The 26,323-nt window shown below is 40.6% G+C and overlaps 1 protein-coding gene across 6 annotated transcripts in view; it reads right to left on the reverse strand.

Annotated features, from left to right (window-relative positions):
- Positions 1–26,323, reverse strand: part of STPG4 (sperm-tail PG-rich repeat containing 4) — a 53,694-nt gene that overhangs the window by 17,265 nt on the left and 10,106 nt on the right. For 5 of the 6 annotated variants that reach the window (XM_024999395.2, XM_010810022.4, XM_059891739.1 and 2 more), the window contains exons 4-6: positions 17,541–17,605; positions 17,281–17,335; positions 541–645 (exon numbers count right to left, since the gene is read on the reverse strand). In XM_024999395.2, coding sequence (XP_024855163.1) covers positions 541–645; positions 17,281–17,335; positions 17,541–17,605 — 225 coding nt within the window. Of the gene's footprint in view, positions 1–540; positions 16,884–17,280; positions 17,336–17,540; positions 17,606–26,323 lie in introns of those variants that run through there. The other variant, XM_059891741.1, reaches the window with a different exon arrangement.

Here is a 26,323-nt window from a genome sequence, read left to right on the forward strand (position 1 = left end):
AGGGGTTTCCCCACAAAGCAGCCAGGACATAACGTTGATGGCTAATCCCTGTGCTGGCTGTTCTCACCTGGACTCATAATTCAGCCATGGTCTTTGGGCCTGGAGTCACTTTAAGCCTGAAGCTGGCTGAGGGCTTATCTAGTGAGCTCGATACTCTGCTGCCTTATCAAGCAATCTTAATGTATATACACCAGAACTGTGGGGCTTCCCAGTGGTAAAAAACCTGCCTGACAACGCAGGAGACATAAGAGATGCAGGTTCGATCCCTGGTTTGGGAAGATCCCCCGGAGGAGGGCATGGCAACCCATTCTAGTATTCATGCCTGGAGAATCCCACGGACAGACGAGCCTGGTGGACTACAGTCCATAGGGTCACAATGAGTAGGACACAACTAAAGCAACTTGGCACACACACGTGCACACTAGAATTGTATACAACTCTACGGCTCCCATCCCATTCCCAATGCCCACTCCACCCCCCACCCCACCCCCCGCGGCAGCCACAACACCTACAACCATATCTGCCTTTTAGGACACTTACTGAACAGGCAGGCAAGAATCGAGGTACTCTGGATTGAAAACAAGAAGTTACAGAACCTGCTGAAGGTATTTTCAAGTCATAATGACCTGGTCCTGGGCCTTCACGCTGTAGAAAAAAAAAGTTTTTGTTTCATAAATAATGATAGCTGATATATTTTGATGTTCTACTTGTCTTTTACGAATGAACATATGAATCAGTGTGATATGGTAGAAAAATCCCCGGACTGGGACATGGAAGATCGTGTTAAGGTGTGCCCTGGCACCAGGCACTGTGAAATGGGAATAATACCTGCTTTTCCTGCTTTACCTGCCTTGTGGATGACTGTGAAGACTGCAGGGGAAAAGACATGTGGAAGTCTCCCCTCTCCCTGCCTGGATACCCTCGCCTCTCCCAGGCCCCGTGCCCACACCAGCAGGTCTCACTCCATTCTTGTCCCTCTGCTGATGGTGACTTACTGCTCTGGGCTGTTAGTTTTATAAAACACACTTATTCCTTCACACAAATGCAGCATATGTTCTCTTAGTCCCCCAAAAAAGTATTCATAGCAATTCACTGCCCTACATAGAATGCCATGCGATTAACATAAGTAGATGAACACAATTTTAAAAAGACAAACAGCTCAATAGAAAAGTTAGCAAAAGGCAACTTACAGAGAGGAAATGCAGTGAGGAAACTGCGAGTGAGGCGGGCGGAGCTCTAAGGTCATTAATAACAAACTCACTGGAAAAGACCCTGATACTGGGAAAGACTGACGGCAGGAGGAGAAAGGGACGACAGAGGATGAGATGGTTGATGGCATCATTGACTCGATGGACATGGGTTTGGGTGGACTCCGGGAGTTGGTGATGGACAAGGAGGCCTGGCGTGCTGCAGTTCATGGGGTTGCAGAGTCGGACACGACTGAGCAACTGAACTGAACTGAAGTTCTAATTAAAAGAACAATGAGATATACTTTTGTTGGGGTCAGGAAAGAAAGAAAGAGATAAAGGAAGGAAAAAAGGAAGAAGGGACGGGGAAGCCAAAACCTTTTGTGGGGGTAGGGGTATGGGGGTGGGTGGAGCCCAGGGCACGCACAGCTTGGCTTGCAGGATCTTGGTCCCCAGATTAGGGATTGAACCTGCGCCACCACAGTGAAAGCCCCAAATCCTAACCTCCAGTTGATTCTCAAGGAACTAAAACTTTATCCACAGTGTGGATACTCCTACATGACTCTGGCAGAACTGTTAATTTGATTAGCCTTTCTGAAGCATAATTTGGCAAGCTTGAAACAGCTTAAAAACACATATACCTATCCAAAGGGGGAGAAAGAAAAAAGGAGTCTGGTTACTCCTGATTGTTTCAGGAATCCAGAAGACAAACAATGAGTTCTGAGCCCAGATATGGCAGGAAAATGAATACAGCCCAAACACCACAGTAGATAATGTAGACAAACTGTTAACCTTTTCTTCCTTTCTAGCAATTCATTTCCTCTCCCATTTTCAAATACCAGTGCTATTCGACAGAAAAAAAAAATCTTTCTGGCATGATGTTTTAGATCTGTCTCTGAATAACGCAGGAACTAGGGGAAGTAGGTGGGGGTGTAGACTGGCCAAGAGCTGGTCATTTTTGAATGGGTGAGTACATGCGAGTTCTGTCTATGCTGCTGCTGCTGCGTCACTTTAGTCGTGTCCGACTCTGTGTGACCCCATGGACGGCAGCCTACCAGGCTCCCCCGTCCCTGGGATTCTCAAGGCAAGAACACTGGAGTGGGTTGCCATTTCCTTCTCCAATGCATGAAAGTGAAAAGTGAAAGTGAAGTCGCTCAGTCATGTCTGACTCTCAGCGACCCCATGGACTGCAGCCTACCAGGCTCCTCCGTCCATGGGATTTTCCAGGCAAGAGTACTGGAGTGGGGTGCCATTGCCTTCTCCGAGTTCTGTCTATATGGTATATATATTTAAAGTTTTCACAATACAAAGTCAAAGACAATATACATTTGTTATTTTGACCCAGCGATTCCATTTTTAGGAATTTTTCCTAAGAAAACAATTGAGGATGTGTACAAATATTTGGTTACAAAGACATTCCCTACAACACTGTTTCTAAGAGTTGAAAAATCAGAAATGAAAGAAATGACCAATGACGTGTGCCTGGTTAAATAAATTGTGATTCTTCCATCCAGTCATACAAGCTGATGAATCTCTATGGACATAAAGTCTACTCCCAAATATCATTAAGTGAACAATACAAGCTTTTAAAAATGTGCATTAAAAAACTGGGAATGGAATATTCACCGACAGCAGTTTTCTCCAGGTGGTGACATGTTGAGTAAAAAGAATTTTCTTTTTTTTTTTTTCTTATTGGCTGCTTCTAATTTTTCTATGATGGACTTGAGTGTTCTCGAAATAAGAAAAAAAGTTATACTTGATGCATAGATAAATGAATATGGGAATTGAGTAAGTGAAAAAGGGGGTAGGGAAAAAAGATAAAATGAGCAGAAAGATTAGAACAGAAATGTATCCAGTAAGATCCTGTAACACATGAGACTGAGCCGCAGGTTAGCCCAATGGATTTGGCTGAATAAGCACCCAAATGTGGCCCCTCTGCAGGATTTAAGAGCAAGGCTTTCAAAACCCTGTTTTCCTTCTGTGGCACAGCAGCACAATTAGGGGTGCCATTCTCAATTATCCACCACGAATGAAGTCTGTTATTATCAGCCAAGCATAAGTCTGATAATCAAGGGATGTGTCTCATCATTTTACAACTCATGGCAAAGAGATGAAACAGCAATGTCTTCAACCTGATGCATCTGTGGGACAGAGACCGCTGTCAGGGCAAGGCTTCTTCACTAGAGAAGTCTGAGCCACCATAAGCACACAGGATAGAAAGTCAGGGGAGTCTGGACAGGAATGGTTTGCACAGAGTCCCCTTGGTTCGGCCATAATAAATGCAAGTTCTCAAGCTGGAGTGGCAGCTGGGGCAAAAGATGCTGCTGAGGGTGTCACCACTGACTCCATGTCTTTGACATCCAATCTGTGGGATGGCTAAGAAACGCTGTGAACACTACCCTTTCCCCAGAAGCCTCATGTGGCTTTCACTTCTAAGCTTCTAAGTCATGAGCTGCTTAAGAGTCCAGGTGCCAGGCCTCGTGAAGCCCTGATAGGTGCCCGTACCATCCAGCGGCCTTCCTGCATGTGCGTGGTCATCTGAATCAAAGGGCCTAAGACTCGGGACAGAAAGAAATTACTGAATGCTATTTGCCCCCCATGTGTCACATGGGACCTCTTAAGTGGGGAATATTAAGGAAGTTGATGTAGGCCCAAGTTCTAATTCCAGAAGCCACAGGAATCCTGTTCTAAGTGAGAAGTAATGATCAGGCCAGGGTACTGCAATGGGTGGGAAGCAGCTTCAACAGAGTTCCTGTTTCTGCCCCATCTGAGGATGGTGGGCAGAGTGGGAAGAGCTGAAAGGAGAGAAGAGGGCTTAGTCCAGGATGGCTCTGAATGTGAAGAGAAATGGACTCAGTTGAACAGTGGGGTGGGGGTGGTGGGGGGGGTGGGGGGGTGAGGTGGGTTCAAAACAAAGAGGACAGGGAGAAGACATATGGTATGAAGACATGCTATGGCCTCGATCTTGAACTTCTTATTTGTTCCCATTCCATGCACCATAATGCTCAGTACCATTGTAGGCATCTGCTAAAGCCTTCCCACCACTACCTCCAACCCTCCAGGGCTGAGAGGATGGGACTGGCTTATGTATACAACACTGCTCAGGAACTGAAAGGTGCCAGGTACCTCTGAAAGACTGTGTGAGGGTAGATGAAGTTATCCCAAGATGTATACTGAATTAAGTTCTCAAAAAATCTATAAATCCTCTGAGTTTTAGGTGTGTTTCATTATGCTGAATGACGTTCCCTCAAAATTCTTAAGACCTGCGGATTTGGAGTCCACAGTATCTCACAGTGTGACCTCGTCTGGAAATGGGGTCACTCCTGACTGTAGCCACAAAATTACAAGATGCTTGCTCCTTAGAAGGAAAGCGATGACAAACCTATTCAGCTTATTAAAAAGCAGAGACATCACTCTGCTGACAAAGGCCCATATAGTCGAAGCTACAGTTTTTCCAGTAGTCGTGTACAGATGTGAGAGTTGGACCATAAATAAGGTGAGTGCAGAAGAATTGATGCTTTTGAACTGGGGTGCTGAAGACTCTTGAAGAGTCCCTTGGGCAGCAAGGAGATCAAACCAGTCAATCCTAAAGGAAATCAATCCTGAATATTCACTGGGAGGGACTGATGCTAAAGCTGAAGCTCCAATACTTGGGCCACCTGATTCAAAGAGCCCACTCACTGGAAAAGACCCTGATGCTGGGACAGAGTGAAGGCAGGAGAAGGGAGCGACAGAGGATGAAGTGGTGGGACGCATCACCGACACAATGGACATGAGTTTGAACAAACTCGGGGAGGCAGTGAAGGACAGGGAAGCCTGGTGTGCTGTAGTCCACGGGGTGCAGAGTCGGACACAATTTAGTGACTGAACAACAACAACCAGATACACTACGTTAAGATATGGTCATTACAATGGACCCTAATCCAATGCCTCTTGGTGCTGGGAGGTGTCAGTACTTCAGTCCAGTCGCTCAGTCATGTCCGACTCTTTGCGACCCCATGAATCGCAGCACGCCAGGCCTCCCTGTCCATCACCAAACTCCCAGAGTTCACTCAAACTCATGTCCATTGTGTCGGTGATACCATCAAGCCATCTCATCCTCTGTCGTCCCTTTCTCCTCCTGCCCCCAATCCTCCCAGCATCACAGTCTTTTCCAATGAGTCAGCTCTTCACATGAGGTGGCCAAAGTACTGGAGTTTCAGCTTTAGCATCATTCCTTCCAAAGAAATCCCAGGGCTGATCTCCTTTAGAATGGACTGGTTGGATCTCCTTGCAGTCCAAGGGACTCTCAAGAGTTTTAAGCTATTTTCCTTTTAAAATCATAAAGCTAAAGGGAACCTAGAAAGAGCACATAGTCTGTCTCTATTGATCCTAGACACAAACAGTTTTCAATGAATCATACTTGAAAAGAGAAAAAGTCAGAGATAAAGTAAAATGTATAGCCCCCAATGTCTATATATATATACACATGCAAAACATAAGAAATATACAACACAAACTGAAATTACTAGACATGGTGGTAAAAAGGATCTCACCCAAATTTGGTGGGGTGGATGGTGTGATAACTGGACCACACTGCCCAGGAGAAAAGAGGTGCCCCAGCAAGGAGGGGAGAGCCCTGGGTGGAGGAGGGCACAGAGAGGAGCTGGGCGTGCCTCTGTGGGAATTCAGGAGGAGGCATGTGGCAGGATGTACACTCAGGAAACTCTAGAATTCTGTAAGAATACGTCTAAAGGTTCAGAGGAGAAAGGAGACAAGTATGCTGGTGGATAGGGTAGAACTAAACTCGGCAGGGGCCAAAAGTTATCTACATTTGTGAAATTAAAAATTGACAGTACTGGGGCTTCCCTGGTGGTCCAGTGGCTAGGACTCTATACTCCCAATGTAGGGGGCCCAGGTTCAAACCCTGATCTCATGGACTGCAACTAAGACCCAGCACAGTCAAATAAACAAATAAAAGTAAGTTTGAAGAGTTGATGGTATCTCTGAACTCCATACTTCTTAAAAAACCCTAGTACATCTGTAGTTATATTTGAAAAGTTATATTTTTCTGTATGCAGGTCAGAAAGCAACAGTTAGAACTGGACATGGAACACAGACTGGTTCCAAATAGGAAAAGGAGTACGTCAAGGCTGTATATTGTCACCCTGCTGATCCCCTGAAGAAGGAAATGTCAACCCACTCCAGTACTCTTGCCTAGTAAATTCCATGGATGGAGGAGCCTGGTGAGCTACAGTCCCTGGAGTCGCAAAGAGTCAGACACAACTGAGAGACTTCATTTTCACTTTATTTAACTTATATGCAGAGTAGATCATGAGAAACGCTGGGCTGGATGAAGCACAAGCTGGGATCAAGATTGCCAGGAGAAATATCAGTAATCTCAGATATGCAGATGACACCACGCTTATGGCAGAAAGTGAAGAACTAAAGAACCTCTTGATGAAAGTGAAAGAGGAGAATGAAAAAGTTGGATTAAAACTCAACATTCAGAAAACTATGATCATGGCATCTGGTCCCATCACTTCATGGCAAGTAAATGCGGAAACAGTGGAAACAGTGGCTGACTTTATTTTGGGGGGCTCCAAAATCACTGCAGATGGTGACTGCAGCCATGAAATTAAAAGACGCTTGCTCCTTGGAAGGAAAGTTATGACCAATCTAGACAGCATATTAAAAAGCAGAGACATTACTCTGCCAACAAAGGTCTGTGTAGTCAAAGTTATGGTTTTTCCAGTAGCTGTGTATGGATGTGAGAGTTGGACCATAAAGAAATCTGAGCGCTAAAGAATCGATGCTTTTGAACTGTGGTATTGGAGAAGACTCTTGAGAGTCCCTTGGACTGCAAGGAGATCCAACCTAAAGGAGATCTCCATCCTAAAGGAGATCAATCCTGAGTGTTCATTGGAAGGCCAATACTTTGGCCACCTGATGTGAAGAGCTGATTCATTTGAAAAGACCCTGATGCTGGGAAAGATTGAAGCCAGGAGAAGAGGGGAAGACAGAGGATGAGATGGCTGGATGGCATCACCAACTCAATGGACATGAGTTTGAGTAAACTCTGGGAGTTGGTGATGGACAGGGTGGCCTGGCATGCTGCGGTCCATGAGGTCGCAAAGAATCGGATACGACTGAGCGACTGAACTGAACTGAACTGATTTTTCCAAAAATGTTACCTACAAGTGAACTCTTTGAGAAGACTGACAATGGGAACTGTTTTAATCATCTTAACTTTCAGATTCCATTCAAACAGACATCTATTTGGCTTTTTTTCAATGTGACCATGTTTACTAATTATTTTTCTGCTCCTCACGGGATTTTAAGCTGAGTTTTTAATCGAACTAATTCCTTAATTGCAGAAATAACCGAAATGGTTCAGCATTCTTTCATAATGCTAGTATTTTTTCTTTAATATTTCTTGATGTGGACCATTTTTAAAGTCTTTATTGAGTCTGTTACAGTATTGTTTCTGTTTTATGTTTTAGGTTTTTGGCTGTGAAGCATGTGGGACTTTAGCTCCCCAACAAGGGATCGAACCCCCACCCCCTGTATTGGAAGGCGAAGTGCTAACCAATGGACCACCAGGGAAGTCCCCATAATGTTAGTTTTAATGCAGAGAGTATGCCATGAATCTGCTCTCCCCTTTTCAAACTTCTGTCAAATGTGACTAAAACAGATAAATCACATAATGCTCATTTGTGTCTGGACAAACTCTTTCCTGCTTATCTGATCTTTTCCTATTCTTTACAGGCTTGTCAGGTTTTAAGAAATACAGAAACATCTTGAAATACTTCTGACATCAAATAAAAGAAACCCATTTTTTTTCATTTGACATTGTAAGATTTTATTTCTACTGCCAGGAAAGATGCATATCCCTCTCATTTTTCATTTTATATGCAACTGTGAGAAATAATTGAAAAGAATCTGCTCAGCAAATCACTGTTAGAAGTCCCAAATCATATGAATGACTGAGTCCTGATTAAGTAGTAGTAATGGCATTATCTTTATTAAAGTAACAAAATATATTATGTTGACCATTTCCATGGCTCCTTTCTTCAAACTATTCTTCTGACTTTTAAAAATTGTATTTTGAAAGATTATAATAGCAATGCAAAAGAGAGAAAGGAAGCAAACACCCACCCTTACAACATCTTACACCCACCTCACAACATCTCAGCATAGCCACTAAAAGCATTTTGCTGCATTTCATGTTTTTAATAACATAATTTTTCTTGCATGACTTTCATCATGATAGATATACCAAACTGCAACCTGCATTTTTTCACTATGCAAGAGATCAGGGATCTCCCCTGCTCCCCGCCTGTTCCTTGGAAAAATCGCCTTCCATGAAACCAGTCCCTGGTGCCAAGAAGGCTGGGGATTGCTAAGTTAGTTCATAAACATTTCTGGTGCTATTTCATAATTTTAACAGTAATTATTTTAATGGCTGTAAAATATTCCTCTGTGTAGATATGGTAATATTCTTTTAAAATTATTTCCTTCTCCTAGATATGAAATTGTGGCTATCTCATCATCTTGCTATTATAAACAATCCCTTGATGATATTCTTTGCATAGATGAATATTATTATAAATAAATTATTACTTTAGGAGAGTTTTCAAACAATGAAATTAATTGGCTGAAAGATATAAACAGTTTTGGTGGCTCAATACTTTGGTGGCTTTGCAAGGGGTTGTATTCTGTATACTTCCACCAGCGAGAGACTAGAAAAGCACTGACGCTATGGTTCATAGATACTGGGGAAAACAGAAAAACAAAATCTTCCTTACTCCTCCTCACCTTAAAGTCATCAGTATTTCCTATATGTCCAAAGAAGTTGTGCAGGATATCTGCTATCCTAAATGCCCAAATTGTGAAATGCATTCAGGAGGAAACAAAACTCATGCAATTTTTCTGCAGGTCAAGAATTAAAGGGAAGGATGAGAGGAGGAGAAACTGCAAATGGCAAGTTTTACTTTGTCTGCTTTGCTTGGATAAGAATGACTATGATTTGTTGCAGTTTGTTTTCTACTCTTGGAAAAAGTCCTGGGGACTTCCCTGGTAGGCCAATGGTTCAGACTTCATGCTTCCAATGCAAGGGGTGCAGATTCAATCACTGGTTGGGGAAATAAAGATCTCACATGCCTGCCATGCAGCAAAAAAAAAAAAAACTTGCTATGAGGGAACTGTGTGTTTGCATTGGATCTCAGGATCTGCAGGACTTGGTCATTATTATCACGGTGCTAAAAGGAAATGGTGACTGGTACAAGTTTCCAAATACAATTTTTTCTGTGAGTACAAAAGGGCCCTTTTTACTTTTGGCAGAACATATCTTCTGGTGTCTATTGCAAAACGTTCACACAAACACTCCCCTCGGTCCTTCCTACACACAAAACAATTCTACTGATCCAGGTGGCAAAGAGTCAGACATGACTGAGCATGCATGCATCCACCCCAGCCATAATCAATTATTATTATTATTTCATCAATAACTGAAGTATCCAGTAAGTATACAACCTTATATTGGTAATCTAAAGATTAGAAACCATCTTCCAACAAGACAAATCCCTTGGCAACCGCCTCTCCTGAGAGGCACTGACACCTTAGGGACAACGTGTAAATTCATCTACGGAATTCCTGACCTAAACAAAAAGGCTGTGTGTTTTAACAAGTGATAATGGCTTGTCCACATGGAGGAACTTTCAGGCACATAAGATCCTAGAGTATTTTAAAATTCAAAGTAACTGTACTTTTTACAACTAAAAAATGGAGTAGTGATCTGCCACATTTTCACATGTTTCTTCATTCTTTTGATAGGCTGCCCCTGGGGATTCTAGGTATAAATGACTAACACATTTCAATGAGCTAGTTTTCACAGATAACGGAAGGAAAGGAGGAGATAAACTTGTAAGTATCCATCTTTTATAATTTGCCTTATTCTCTAAAGGGTTTAAAGTGACTCAGTGAATGTCTGAATGTCGTCATGCTGTCCTGCACCTGATCTGCAGGTCAGATTTCTGGTGACTGTAGGTTTCATGTATACCAATGGTGAGGCAACCTGTCCTAAGTCAAGAACGCTCAAGTGACACTGTGATCTTACACATAACACATTTTAAAAGAGTGATACATTTGTTTTTGTTTTTTTTTTAATGCCCCCCAAAACTGAAGAGAATTACAAGTGACATTATATTTCTGGAGGGAATTTTTTTAAATATTTAAGGGAGAAATGGAAAAGGAAAGGATACAAAGATTTCATTCGTTCATTCAGCACATTTTTGAAGCACTGTACTAGGGGCTGGGGGCATCAGTGAATAAGACAGCCCCTTCTTTCATGGAACTTACACTCCAGAAGGTAATTACAAACTCTGATCTGACGATATAAACATTTTACATTTTAAACTTGTGTAAATATGAAAACACAAAAGTAAAAGCCAAAATTCCTGAAAAACTTCAGCAAATGCAAGCATTACTATTTCTTCACTATAGAGTATATACAAAGCAACGAAAAAAGAACGTTAGGAACTTCCCTGGTGGTCCAGTGATTAGGAATCTGCCTGCCAATTCAGGAGACACAGGTTCGATCCCTGATCCAGGAAGATTCCACGTGCCACAAGGCACTAATCCCTTTCACACAACTACTGAGCTGCACTCTAGAGCCTACATACTGCAACAAGAGAAGCCACAGCGATGAGAAGCTCACATACCACAGCTACAGAGTAGCTCCTTCCCCGCAACTAGAGAAAGCCCACCTACAGCAATGAAGACCCAGCACAGCCAAAAAGAAAGAAAGAAATTTTTTAAAAAAGATTCTGCCTTCCGGTGCAAGGGGTGCGATCCCGGGTCATGGATCCCACATGCCAAAAAAGGAGACATAAAACAGAAGCAATATTGTAACAAATTCAATAAAGACTTCAAAAATGGTCCACACCAAAAAAACCTTAAAAAAAAATGTTATGACTCCACCCAGTAGATAACTAGGTGAAGAATGTGACCAGAAAGCGTGCAAGAAAAGCCACAAGAAACTAGCTAACAAATAATTAGCATGTGTAGCCTCTGATCCTATGGATTAAATTAAAATAATGAGATGTCATTCTTTTACTATCAAATTAACAATGCTAAACAAGATATATACAGATTTCCTGAAATGGACACTCTTTTAACTGCTGGTAGAGATGTAAATTAATGTAATACTAAGGATCAAGGCATTGATTTCCAGAACGTCTGGGATGATATTCTCCTAGCAAGCATCATTTTCTCACACCAAGTGCCACAATCTCCCACCACTGGGATCAAAGCAGTTTGCTCTCTGCCGTTTACAAGTTTGGGGATCTAAACTAAACCCACAAGTCTGCTCTGGGAATGCATGTTTAGGACAGACATGAATCACGGCCCTGGGCTAATTCTATATCTTGGAACCTTTTCCATGAAAGTATTCTTTTCACTTTGGTGAAAGACAGGATGTTCCAAGCTGTGAATCACTTTTATTTATAAAATGGTATGGATGAGGTGACATCAATGAAAATGGCAGAATAAGGATCTCTAAAAACCTTCTCTTCCATAAAAAGCAATGAGAACAAAGGCAAAAGCTGTCAGAATCAACAGCTTTGTGCTATTTCACATACCAGGCTGCTTACCCTTCAGGATGCCTAACTTGGACTAAAACCCATCTAATTTTGGAAGAAAAGTTATGACCAACCTAGATAGCATATTGAAAAGCAGAGACATTACTTTGCCAACAAAGGTCGGTCTAGTAGTCAAGGCTATGGTTTTTCCTGTGGTCACGTACGGATGTGAGAGTTGGACTGTGAAGAAAGCTGAGCACCGAAGAATTGATGCTTTTGAACTGTGGTTTTGGAGAAGACTCTTGAGAGTCCCTTGGACTGCAAGGAGATCCAACCAGTCCATTCTGAAGGAGATCAGCCCTGGGTGTTCTTTGGAAGGAATGATGCTGAAGCTGAAACTCCAGTACTTTGGCCACCTCATGCAAAGAGTTGACTCATTGGAAAAGACTCTGATGCTGGGAGGGATTGGGGGCAGGAGGACTTGATGTCGATCACCAACTCGATGGACGTGAGTTTGAGTGAACTCTGGGAGTTGGTGATGGACAGGGAGGCCTGGCGTGCTGCAATTCATGGGGTCACAAAGAGTCGGACACGACTGAGTAACTGAACGGAACTGAATAGTAAACAAATCATTATTCAACTCATGGCATTCATTGAAAGCATGCATTTCAAAGGAAATATAATATCACCCAGTGTGTGAGGGTAGGGGAACTGTCTTGACCGCTTACTACCAAAGCCAATGCATTTATTTACACATGCATTTATTATCACTCCTCCCTTGTCAAATAAAAAGGCATAACTATCTCTTCCACCCAGACACACACACCTCTATACACACATATATACACACACATATAATCAAGAGAAGAGATAACACCCAACAGAGATCATGTATTTTGAGAGAATGTGAAGCAGTTTGGAGGAATGGTCCTTGACGTGGCAGGGTGGAGAACGCTGAAGCCTGGTGCATGGAGAGGGCCTGCTGATGAAAAGTGGGCTGTTTTCCTCCACAGAATCCAAGAAAAGCTCAGGAATTTCAGGCCTTAGGCATCAGCGAGGTGGAGGTGAGGGTGAGGCCCAAGGAATCCAAGAAAAGCTCAGGAATTTCAGGCCTTAGGCATCAGTGAAGTGCAGGAGGGTTGAGTGAGCTCTTTTCTCTAGGTCCCTAGGTATCTACTTTTAGCAGTCAGGTAGCTGCCCTTTCCTCATCCCTGTAGGAGATGAAAGGTTTCATTTCTAAAGAGATTGAGCCATAGACCTGGATCCAGGATCCCAGGTGATGGGAAGACAGGGACCTTTACTGAAAACAGGAATTGAGAGAACTTCCAGACATACAGACAGCCAAGAGGCACATGAAAAGATGCTCAGCATCTCTATTAGAGAAATCCAAATCAAAAGCACAACAAGGTATCACCTCACACTGGTCAGAAAGACCATCACCAAAAAGTCTACAAATAATAAATGCTAGAGAGGGTGTGGAGAAAAGAGAAGCCTCCTACAGTGCTGGGGGGAATGTAAACTGGTACAGGCACTATGGAGAACAGTATGGAGGTTCCTTCAAAAACTAAAAATACTCCACAGAAGACACACAGATGTCGAATAAACACATGAAAAGATGTTCAACATCACTCATTACTCAGGTCAGTTGCTCAATCGTGTCCGACTCTTTGCGACCCCATAGACTGCAGCACGCTAGGCTTCCCTGTCCATCACCAACTCCTGAAGCTTGCTCAAACTCAAGTCCATTGACATGATGTCATCGAACATCATATGGATGACGTGGTGATGCCATCCAACCACCTCATTATTAGAGAAATGTAAATCGAAACTATAATGAGGTATCACCTCACACCAGTCAGAACGGCCATCATCGGAAAATCTATAAATTAAATCTACAAATTAAAAAATGTATAAATCTATAAATAAAAAATTAATAATCTATAAATTAAATCTATAAATTAATACTGGAGAGAATATGGAGAAAAGGAAACACTCTTGCATTGTTGGTGGGAAAATAAATTGATACAGCCACTATGGAGCATAGTATGGAGAGTCCTTAAAAAACTAGGAATACAGCTACCGTATGACCCAACAAGCCCACTACGGGGCATATACCCTCAAGAAAGCATAATTGAAAAAGACATATGTGTGCCAATGCTCATCGCAGCACTATTTACAATAACCAGGACATGGAAGCAACCTAGATGTCCATTGACAGATGAATGGATAAAGAAGCTGTGGTACATATACACAATTACTCAGCCATAAAAAGGAACACATTTGAGTCAGTTCTAACAAGGGAGATGAACCTAGAGGCTATTATACAGAGTGAAGTCAGTCAGAAAGAGAAAAACAAACATCGTGTATCAACACATACATATGGAATCCAGAAAGATGGTACTGCTGAACGCATCTGCAGGGCAGCAGTGGAGACGCAGACACAGAGAACAGACTCGTGGGCACAGCAGGGGAAGGAGACGGGGGACGATGGAGAGAGCAGCACTGAGATGCACACATCACCGCATGCGAACAGATGGCCAGTGGGGAGTTACCGCCCGAGGCAGGGAGCCCAACCCAATGCTCTGTGATCACCTAGAGGGGCGGAACAGCGTGGGAGATGCGAGGAAGGCTCAAGAGGGAGGGGACATACACAAGACCTATGGCTGATTCATGCTGATGTATGGCATAAACCCACACAATATGGCAGAGCAACTATCCTCCAATTAAAAATAGATACATTTTTTAAAAAATGCCTAGCAGAATGCTTGGCAAATAGTAAATCAGCAAATTTTTAGGATATATATTTTGAAAAAGGCATTTTCAATATTTAAATAAACTCATGGGAAAACATGGGACAATGACTCTAATGTCATTGAGTCTTTGATAACAATTTGCAAATTCATTATATCTCATTCTTTAGTACTCTCTAGATAATCACTGAGCACCTATTTAGCAATAAAGTCACATCTTATTTAAAGGAAAAAAACCCTAAAATAGTGTTACCATATGATCTAGCAACCCTATTCCTTGGCATTTACCTGGAAAAGATGAAAACTAATTTGAAAGGATACACACCCCCCAGTTTTCATAGCAGCAGTATTGACAACAGCCAAACATGGAAACAACTCAAGTGCCCATCAACAGAAACTGGATAAAGCAGATGTGGTAGATATACAACAGAGTGTTATTTAGTCATAAAAAATGAAATACTGCCATTTGCAGCAACAAGGATGGACCCAGAGATTATCACTAATTGAAGTAAGTTAGAAAGAGAAAGACAAACACATATGATATGTATCTAGATTCTTACATGTAGAATCAAAAAAATAATACAAGTGAATCTATATACAAAACAAAAACACAGAAAACAAACGGACAGTTATCAAAAGGGGAGAGAGGGAGGGTAAATTAAGACATACGTGATTAATAGATATAAACTACTAATACTACACATAAAACATATAAGCAACAGGATTTACTGTATAGCCAGGGACTATATTCAATATCTTATAATAACCCATAATGGAAAATAATCTGAAAAAATACATATATAAAATGGAATCACTTTGTTTACACCTGAAACACAATATTAAATGTGTTAAATATTAAATCAAATGAAGTGTTTAATATTAAATCAAATGAAGTGAAAGTTCATTCTTAGCAACTCCATGGACTGTAGCCTGCCAGGTTCCTTGTCCATGGGATTCTCCAGGCCAGAATACCAGAGTGGGTACCCATTCCCTTCTCCAGGGGATCTTCCCCAACCCAGGGATCGAACTGGGGTCTCCTGCATTGCAGGCAGATTCTGTACCAGCTGAGCTACCAGGGAAGCCTGTAAATCAGCTATACTTCAATTTAAAAAGATTCTTTAACCACTAGACCACCAGGGAAGCCCCTCAGTCAGCTTTTCAGTTTCCCACACTTAAGTATTGGTGAGACCAAAATTTTTTCACCTTTACTGGATATCTGAATTTCTTATTTACAAATGGTCTATTCACTGTCTTTATCTGTTTTACTTTTCTATTTCCTATAAATTATTAACAGAATTTACGATAAGCCATTAACTATTTATCTGCCATGTATGTTGAAAATATTTTTCCTAATTTGCGTTTGCCTACTAACTTTGTTTATAGTTTGTTTCCTGGTGTACAAAAAATTCAAAATGTTATGTAATCAAACCTAAGGCTTCTTTTCCTTTGCAATCCACTCATTTCTGTTGTCTCAGAAAATCTGCCTTATCCTAAAATTAAATGTGTGTGTGTGTGTGTATGTTAAGTCATTTTAGTTGTGTCCAACTCTTTGCAACCCTGTGGACTGGAGCCCACCAGGCTCTTCTGTTCATGGGATTCTCCAGGCAAGAATACTGGACTGGGTTGCCATGCCCTCCTCCGGAGGATCTTCCTGACCCAGGGATCAAACCTACATCTCTTATGCCTTCTGTATTGGCAAGCAGGTTCTTTACCACTAGCACCACCTGGAAGCCCAAAATTAAATATATGCTAATATATTTTCTTCTAGTTTTATAGTTCAAAAGCATTTAATTCTTTAGTCAGTATGGAATTTACTATATGTGGTAGGAAGAGTCTAATATTTACAAGTTAATTAATCATCTAGCATAAAATATCTCTCTTTCCTACTGATTTGTCATGCCTTCTTTATCAAACACAGAGATCTTATGTATTCTGGAGTCTGTTTTTGAGCTCAGTTTGGTTATCTCAGCTCCTCTTTCAGATATTCACTGTATGTCTCCCCCCTTGCACTGCTGTTTCTAATTACAAATAAATAACTACAGTCCATCAAAACACCCTGAAATAGCTTCATAGTTTCTCATTCTTCCCTTTTTATTTTTTGGCATCCTACTGATTACTTATCTAAAATAGTTAATTTTTATCAAACACATGTACGCGTATTTGAAAATTTTTAGAAACAGGAAAGCATTTTTACATTTTTGAAAAGAAAGAAACTAGGTATACTTTTCTTTCTTGTTAATAATACAGTGATCTACTGAATATCTCTAATGGTTTTAATAATTCATTAATTCAACAAATACTCTGCACTCTGTGTGAACCATTTTCCTAGATGCTCAGTATACAAGACAAGAACAGACAAAAATCCCCACCTTTGTGAAGTTTACGTTCTGTGGGGAGACAGATGAAAACATGGTAAGTAAATTTTTAGATGAAGTGTATCAGATGGTGATGAGCACTATGAAGAAAAATAAACCAAGAAAGGGGGATAGGGAATTCTGAACAAGTGACTAGGGATGACCTCAATGAGAAGGTCATGTGAATCAAGAGCTAAATAAAGTAAAAGAGCCTTTACTTTTCTTCTATAACTTTACAAATGTGTTACTTACATTGCCACCCCCGCTGTATCTTCAGATATATTTTAAGTATATCTTGAATCAACACATTAATCATTCATTGCCTTTCTACTATGATGAGTGAAATGTTAATCTTGACATCTCAAAAGGAATCACTGCCTATTTTAAATATCAAATTCATCATGAGTTTATGGTCTATCAATATACTTACAGGAGTGAAGCAGCCTGTTGGAAACCTTTGAACCGTAGAACGAAATACGAAGCTCCTATATTAAAAAAAAAGGTACGATTTTCCAAACATATTTTTAAATGTAAGGATCTTTAACATATTCTTATTAAATATTTTAAAATGCTAATCTGAATATAATGGGCATACATGAGGTTTAAAAGTCATTAGTGTTGGCTATTAAGTATGTAAATAGAAAGGCATGAGTGAAATTAGTAAAAGCAACTTAATAAGTACTTAATTACCTGGAAGCTTGCTTGGGAACTGGTGGAGGAAGTAGCTCGTATTGGCCTGGTGAAAGCTTAACTGACTACACAGAACAGACAAGGACACCAATAAAAGATTAACATAGGTCTCAAACTCACTTTGTTATCTATCATTCATATAATTTATTTTATGACCATACCAACATTATATCATTTATTTTCTATTTTAAGAATGGAAAAGGTATATTTTCAAAGGTAGAGCTTCAAAACACTCAACAGATACTCACTTTTCATGGTGAATTTTATGACAGTACACCTGCAGTGGTATGTAGAAAAATGCTATACAATTAATCACATTTTAAGTATACTTGATTCAACAAATCCAATTGACCACAAAATAGTGAGCATGCTCTGCTGGTAAAGAACTACTAGGAGTGGTGGGAAATACAGGCCATGTTCTCATAATACATAAACAATTCTAACATAAAACACTATAATACTAAAAGTTAAAGACTGGACATCTCGGGGATAGAGAGAGATTAACCCAAACGGGTGACGCATAGCTAACATCACATACTCAGTGGTGAAAAACTAAAAAGCTGTTCCTCTAAGTCCAGGAACAGAATAGGGGTGCCTATGTCTCCATTCCTATTCAACATAGTACTGGAAGTCCTAGCAAATAATTCTGCAAGAAAAAGAAATAAAAGGTATCCAAATTGTAAAGGAAGTAGTAAAATTGTCCCTGTCTGCAGATGACATAATCTTACATATAAAATACTCTAAAGAACTCTGGGCTTCCCAGGTGACTTAGTGGTAAAGAATCTGCCTGCCAATACAGGACATGCAGGTTTGATCCCTGGGTTGGGAAGATCCGTTGGAGAAGGAAATAGCAACCCACTCCAGTATTCTTGCTTGGGAAATCACGTGGACAGAGGAGACTGGTGAGCCACAGCCCATGGGTTCACAAAAGAGTGGGGTACAACTTAGCAACTAAACAACAAAGAACTCCACCAAAAAACTGTTTGAACTAATGACAAAATCAGTAAAGCGGCAGCATACAAAACAACACAAAAATCAGTTGAGTTTATACACTAATAATGAACAAGCTAAAAAAAAATTAAGAAAACAAGCTCATTTACAATAGCATCAAAAATATAACATAGTTAGGAATAAATCTGACTAAGTAGATGGAAGATCTGTACACTGAAAAGTATAAGACACTGATGAAAGAAGCTGAAGACACAAATAAATGGAAAGATATACCATGGTTATGGATTCAAAGAATTAATATTGTTAAAATATCCAAATTATCCAAAGCCATCTACAGATTCAGTGTAATCCCTAGCATAAAACAGCATTTTTTCAAAGATATAGAAGAAACAACTCTAGAATCAATATAGAACCACAAAGGGCCCCAGATAATCAAAGCAAACTTGAGAAAGAAGAACAAAGCTGAAGGCATCACACATTCTGATTTCAAACTATACTGCAGAGCTACAGTAATCAAAACAGTATGATACTAGCAAAAAACAGACACATAGACGAATGGAACAAAATACAGAGCCCAGAAATAAATCCAGACAGAAATGGTCAACTAACCTTTGACAAGGGCACCAAGAATACACAATAAGGAAGCTATAGTCTCTTCAATAAATGGTATCTGGGAGACTGGAGATCCACGTGCAAAAAACAAAACAAACTGAACTGTGCACTTTGGTGGAAACATAAAATGGTATGGCCATTATGGAAAACAGTGTGGAGATTCTTCAAAAATCAAAAACAAAACTACCATATCATCCAGCAGTCCCACTTCTGGGTATATATCCAGAGGAAACAAAATCAATATTTGGAAGAGATATCTTCAGTTGCACATTCACTGCAGCATTATTCACAACAACCGAGCTATGGAAATAAACTAGGTGTCCATCCATGGATGAATGGATAATGACAATGTGATATATAGTCCCTTAATGTATATATTATATTGTTCAGCCATTAAAAATAAGAAATCCTAGTATTTGCAACAACATGGATGAACCTGGAGAGCATTATTCTAAGTCGAATAAGCCAAACAGAGGAAGACGAATACCATTTTATAACACTTACATGTGGAATATGAAAGGGCTGTACTCAGAAACAGAGGGTAAAATGGTGGTTCCAGGAGCTGACAGATGGGGGAAACGGAGAAACATTGGTCAAAAGTACAAACTTTATTATTAAGATAAATAAGTTCTGGAGATATAATGCACAGCATAGTGACTATAGTTAATAATACTGTATTGCACACTTGAGAATTGCTAGGAGAGTAGATCTTGTGTGTTCTTATCACACACACACACACACTCACACACAAAATGGTAACTGTGTGAGGTGATCGATGTGTTAATTAACTTGACTGTGGTAATCATTTCACAATTTATACATATATCAAATCATGTTGTACACCTTAAATATGTTCAGTTTTATTTGTCAGTTATACCTCAGTAAAACTGGGTAGGGGGGAGAAATAAATAAATAAATCTAACTGGGTGATATAAAGATGGTAAAGACAGTGAGATTTGAGTATGCTTTTAAGAAAGGTAAGACCCCTTAACGGGGGCAAGGGGGAGATTCTAAGAAGGAAGAACGTTGTGGAATGGACTGTCTCTCTGCCCACTGTGAAACTTGTTACAAACTGCCTGGATAGCTCCATTATCCCTGGGTCTGTGGATGTCAGCCCACAGTAAGAGAAGCAAGGGAGAATTAGGAACTGGTAAGCATAGCTAGTGGGCTCTGTGAAGGGAGGGATGGAGAAAAAGAAAGAGAATGAGAAGCCAGGGGAAGACAGACGGGAACTTCCTGTGTTCCAGGAGTTGGCAGGGAGGAGTTGAATCCTGCTCAAAACGGGCATTCTTCTTCCACCCCTATTAATTTAAAATCAGATTTAAAAATACAATACTGCTCTTGTTGGAAACGAGACGTTCATATCCTGGTGTTATCTGCCTCATGTAGTAAGTTCACCTGTTGTATCTGATCCTACAGCTATCTTTCACATATTAACACAGAATTTTGACTGCAGAGGCATTTTCTGTGGATTCAGTGATAATAACAGTAAATACAAATTTTATGATGAAATAGACACAATGTCCTAATGCACCTGTGCATTGTTCATTGCTCACTTGACAGAATAAACACCTAGGGAACATAGGTATTTATTATTATTATTATTATATGCTGGAAGCATAGACATGCATTTTAAGCAGGGGGCTTTCTTGGGGGGCACAGCATTCTACTTCTTGATTTTGATGACGATGACACAGGTGTTTGCTTTCTATTTACTTTACACTGTGAATGTATGCTTCATGCACCTCGCTCTCTGCTCCCTCTCTCTCCCACTCAGGCACATTATATACACATATACAGGAGGAGAAGGAAGAAAGAGAACTGAAAAGTGAGGGGAAAAAAAAAAAACTTTAAAGCCACTGTTTATTCATCTATACTCAGCAATTGCATAAGATTTTTTTCAAGGAAGCAATCATGGAAAAACTCTTAGCCTTACTCTAGAAGGAATACTGGTTATCCACAGCTTCTTTATTTGTCCTACTTTACTTGGCATTGGCCATTCTTTGCTATTTAATATGGCTGAGAGAGGACTGACTTTTCCAGGAAGTCTTAAATACTCAGCTGCCTTACACAAGAGATTGCTTCTCTGTGCATTGCTGAACATGTTGCAAACTATCTGGATGGCTCCCTTGTGCATATATGTAATGCATGTTTTCATGCATGCATTTATATACAGTAAGTACATTTTACTCTAATTCCTGCATATGCTTCTTCATTCCTCACTTGTAATGTAAGGCTCAGAGAATCTAGACAATATGCCCATAAAAATAGCTGATCCTAGTTAATTAATGTTTCAATCCATGCTGATTAGGCACTCAGAAATCCTGCAGTAGCTTGGAGTCATAGAAAAAGACAGGAAGCTATTAGTGTGGATATGTAATTCAGTTGTGTTATACCAATTCCAACAAGGTCAGAAAATTGGGATAAATTAAAAAATCCAACCCTACTCATTAGGATGACGTAGGAAAATGCTCTAATTTCATTCTTTCACACGTAGTTGTCCAGTTTTCCCAGCAGCAATACTAAAGAGACAGTCTTTTTCCCACTGTACATTCTTGCATCCTTTGTTGTAACTTAATTAACCGTAAAGGCACGGTTTTATTTCTGGGCTCTCTATTCTGTCCCATTTATCTATACCATTACTATGCTGTTTTGATCACTGTAACTTTGTAGTATAGTCTGAAATCAGAGAGGGTGATAACTCTGGCTTTGTTGTTTTGCCTCAAGATTGCTTTCCCTATTCAGGGTCTTTTGTGGTTCCATATAAATTTTAGGATTATGTTCTAGTTATGTAAAAAAAAAAAGTCATGGGTGTTTTGACAGGTATTATATTAAATCTATAGATTGATCTGGGTAGTACAGACATTTTAACTATATTAACTCTTCTGAACAATGAACATGGGCTATCTTTCCATTTCTTTGCATCATGATGCATGGAAAAGATTCAAAATATATTTCAAAGAAAAATGCAAAGTTCTGGTTTCTGCTATTGGCAGGCTAGGTTATTTGGATGATGAACCTTCCCGCTGTAGACAACTACTAGAAATGAGGGACAAAATATACAAAATAAACAAGAGCTTTTGACAAGAAATGAAACTGATAATAAAGTCATAAGGAATATAAGATCCCCACACCAAGAGGTAAAGAATCCACCTGCCAAGACAGGAGACATCAGAGACTCAGGTTCTATCCATGGGTCAGGAAGATCCCCTGGAGAAAGGCATGGAAACCCACTCCAGCTTTCTTGCCTGGAGAGTCCCAGGGACTGACGAGCCTGGAGTGCTATAGTTCATGGGGTCACAAAAGAGTCAGACACAACTGAGCAACTGAACAACAACAAAACCAAGAGATAGCAAGAAACCAGAGATACAAATGGCCTAGTTTTGCTCAGAGGACTTAAGTTGGTCCAGACTAAACTCAGCAGAGGAAAAGACCTGGATTTGAGTGAACTTTAGAACCCTAGAAGAATCCAGAGGCCAAAGCCTGGATCATCAATGATGGTGATCTATTGGGAGTCCTACCCACAGAAACTGGACGCCCTAAAAGGGAGTTTCCTGAAAGCCACCCTCCCACCTCACCCCAATGCTAAGGGGAGTACAGAAAGACATGTCTTGGTGCCAAGCAGAATTGAGACAACAGGGAGAAACCCATCCTTGAAAGAGTGTAACTGTGGGCTGGTTCCTTTCATGGATTCTGGTCCAAATTCCCATCACTAGAGTGACCCAAGAATATATAAGCAGTGTATTTCAAGTGGCACCACCCTAAATATTAGCAGAAACCAAAACCAAACTTTCTCTGGAAGAAAAACACTTTCATCTTAGGGAATCCATGGAAACAACCTTTCAGGGGCAATGAACAATGCAGAGCCAAAGATAATCACACATCCAGGGAAACAAAATGATGAAGGCCCAGTCAGATTTCAGAAATACGAGCAATCAATTCATTTCATGCATTCAACAAATATTAACCAATCAGACACTATTCTAGAGGCAAAAACCTAACAGTGAACAAAACAGATAAGTATTCAGGCCATCTATAAAGCTTTACTCTCATGGGAGAAGGCAGACAACAAATAATAAATGCAAACTGTAAATAAATAATATAGTATACTGATGGCTCTAGGTTCTAAGGAAACAAAAGAGGAAGGCAGGAAAGGTCAGGGGTGTCAGATGGCCAATTTAAATGAGGCTCATTGAGAAAGTGACCCTTGAACAAAGATTTGAAGATGGAGAGGGAATAAGTCACATGGATATCTGTGATAAGAGCATTCCAGATGAAGGAAGATCCATCGCAAAGACATGAGGTTGGATCGGGAGTAGCAAATTCAAGAAGCAGCCCGGAATAGACCATTGGTCAGGACCAGAATGAGGGGAGACACAAGAGTTGAGGTCACAGATGAAGCCAGTTCACCGTCAACCTGCTGGCCCTGAAAAGAGCCACTCTGAGATCACACCCACTGTTACAAAGAGTAAATCTAGAGGGTCTCAATCAGAAGTGTTTTTGGTTTTTTTTTTTTAGTTCCCTCCTTCCCCAGGGGACATTTGAACAATGTCTGAAGACAGTTTTGGTTGTTGCAACTGGGAGGTATGCTTAGTCGCTCAGTCGTGTCCAACTCTTTGCAACCCCATGGACTGTAGCCCACCAGGCTTCTCTATCCATGGGCATTCTCCAGGCAAGAATACTGGAGTGGGTTGCCATGCCCTCCTCCAGGGGATCTTCCCAACCCAGGGATTGAACCTAGGTCTCCTGCATTGTAGAGCAGATTTTTTACTGTCTAAGCCACCAGAGAAGAACAACTGGGAGCGGGGGCTGCTAATTGGCATCTAATTATCCTGAAATGCTGTTAAACATCCTACAAGCATAGGACTGCCCCCTACCACAAAGAATTATCCTGTCCAAAAAGTCAACAGAGCCAAGGGTGAGAAACCCTGAATTTGACATAAAACAGAGAAGTCAAAACAACAACTGGATATACAAGCCTGGAGTTCAACAGAGAAGTCTGGATAGGAGATATACATTTGGAAATCACAAACAAACAGCTGGTGTTCAAAGCCTTGAGACTAAATCAGATCAGCAGGAAGTGAGAGCAGATGGGGAAGAGGTATGCATGCCTGGGCCTCCAAATGGAAGACGGCAGGAAGGAGGGGCTGAACAAGCCAACAGGCTGAGAAGAGAAAAAAAGAATGAGGATTGAGGAGGAGGTGTTTAGGATTCGGAAAGAAGAAAGATGTGAGAGAAACCTACCTCAGGAGAATGGGAGAGTAAACAGATTAGGGACTGAACAACAACAATTCTGTACCCATGGGTGGTAAAGAACTGAAAATGAGACTAGTCATTCAGCTACACAAATGCAGGATCCAAGTTCACAGAGCGATCTGACCAGGGTTGTGACTTTGCCAAACAAGTAAGATGAAGCATCAAGAGGCCAAGGAATTGAGGTTGTGTGCAGGGAGTAACTCTAATGATTAACTATGGAACTTAAGCTTTGAAAGGAAGGAAAATATCAGCAAGTTGAAAGGCAATGAAAGGTGGTAGTGTAAGCAGATAGGGTCTTGGACAGACACATGCTGCACGCACATGCACACACTTGCACAAGCTGGTCCAGAGCCTGTGGATGGTGGGGACACCCAAGGGATGACAATGATTTGAGGCCTTGAGAGCAGCAGCAAGTTAATCCTTCCTTCTCTGCTCTTTGGCTTGGCTGTATCTTTTGGTTCAACATCCACCAAGAGGCAAACCCATTTTTCCAGTAACAGCAGGATCAATGGATTGTAGACTGGGGGAACAGAAAAATTGTTGAGGTTGGGTATGCCAGAGTGAGCAAGGCAGAAGATCTGGGGACAGTGATCACAGTACAATGCATGCAACTGAAATTATGGATGGCTGAAATGATTGGTGTTGAAAAAAATCTAAGGAGTGAGTGGCTGAAGTGAAGAAGAGTTCAAAACACTGAGAAGCCAGATTGTTGGAAAAATCATCATCTCTGAATGTACTGAAATTATGACAGGAGTAGTGGAAAGAGTGCCAGGGAGCAAAGGAGCTAAAATTATCCACAAATAAGGTAGAGTAAGTAACCCAGGGGTTAGCAACACTGGGGAAAATCAGGTCATAAAACCACATACTGTAGAGAAATGGTCCCACTTTTGAATATTTGAATATACGTTCTAAAATAAAAACATACTATTTCTCTGATAAGAAAAAAAAATGATTGTAAAAACTTTAGGTCCATATCAAATACTCTTTGGAAAGAGCCAGCTATAGATGAGTATATATACACAGACATGGGCTTCCCTAGTGACTCAGCAGTAAAGAACCCACTTGCAATGCAGAAGACTGCCTGAAATGCAGGAGACGTGGGTTCAATTTCTGGGTTGGGAAGATTCCTTGGAGAAGGAAATGGGAAGCCACTCCAGTATTCTTGCCTGGGAAATCCCATGGACAGAGGAGCCTGGCAGGCTACAGTCCATGGTGTTCCAAGAGTCGGACACAACTGAGCGATTGAACAACCACCATGCACAGACACACACGTTAAAATATAAATATAAACACACATATGATTCTTCCATACAGATTCTCCAGTTGAATCATATGCTTCAGAATAAAGGTGTTAAAAATAGCAAAAACTTTCTTACAAATAAAGAACAGCATTAATGAGGTATAACAAGACTATTCTATTAAGAATTATGAAGCTTGAGAATGCTGATCTTAGTAAACAACAATAATGTATACTGTATCTACCTTGAATTCAAATGACTGTTTTACTGAGTTCTGCCATTAAAAAATCAGAATTATGAATTTGACTGGCAAGTAAACAGGGTTACATCTGAATCTCTCTCCTCTTGTGAATATATTATCATATACCTTTGAAATATAAAATTAGGAAAACATTTAATTCTTCTAGTTTCTGGAGGTCAAGCCTTTCTGGGAGGTGGAAGAGAGAGGAGAAAGAAAAGAAAGAATTTTTAGAACATTTTATCCATCCCTCTGGATAAGCCAAATTCTTATGGTCTTTTAATGCATTAAATTTTGCCTAATACCAACCATCTATTTTTTCTTCTCTCAGCAGTGGGCCTGTGTCTACCCTCAGAAACCCAAAAAAGTCAGAAGAAAGGAAGCAGAAGTGAAGTAAATGGTGGAGGAGGCTGAGGAAGAATGATTTTTGCATAGGAGGTGGCCAAGACGATTTCACATGTCGCCTGGTTACCTGATACCAAGCCATA

The sequence above is a fragment of the Bos taurus genome, chromosome 11 (genome assembly GCF_002263795.3).
Source record: "Bos taurus isolate L1 Dominette 01449 registration number 42190680 breed Hereford chromosome 11, ARS-UCD2.0, whole genome shotgun sequence".
NCBI lineage: Eukaryota > Metazoa > Chordata > Mammalia > Artiodactyla > Bovidae > Bos > Bos taurus.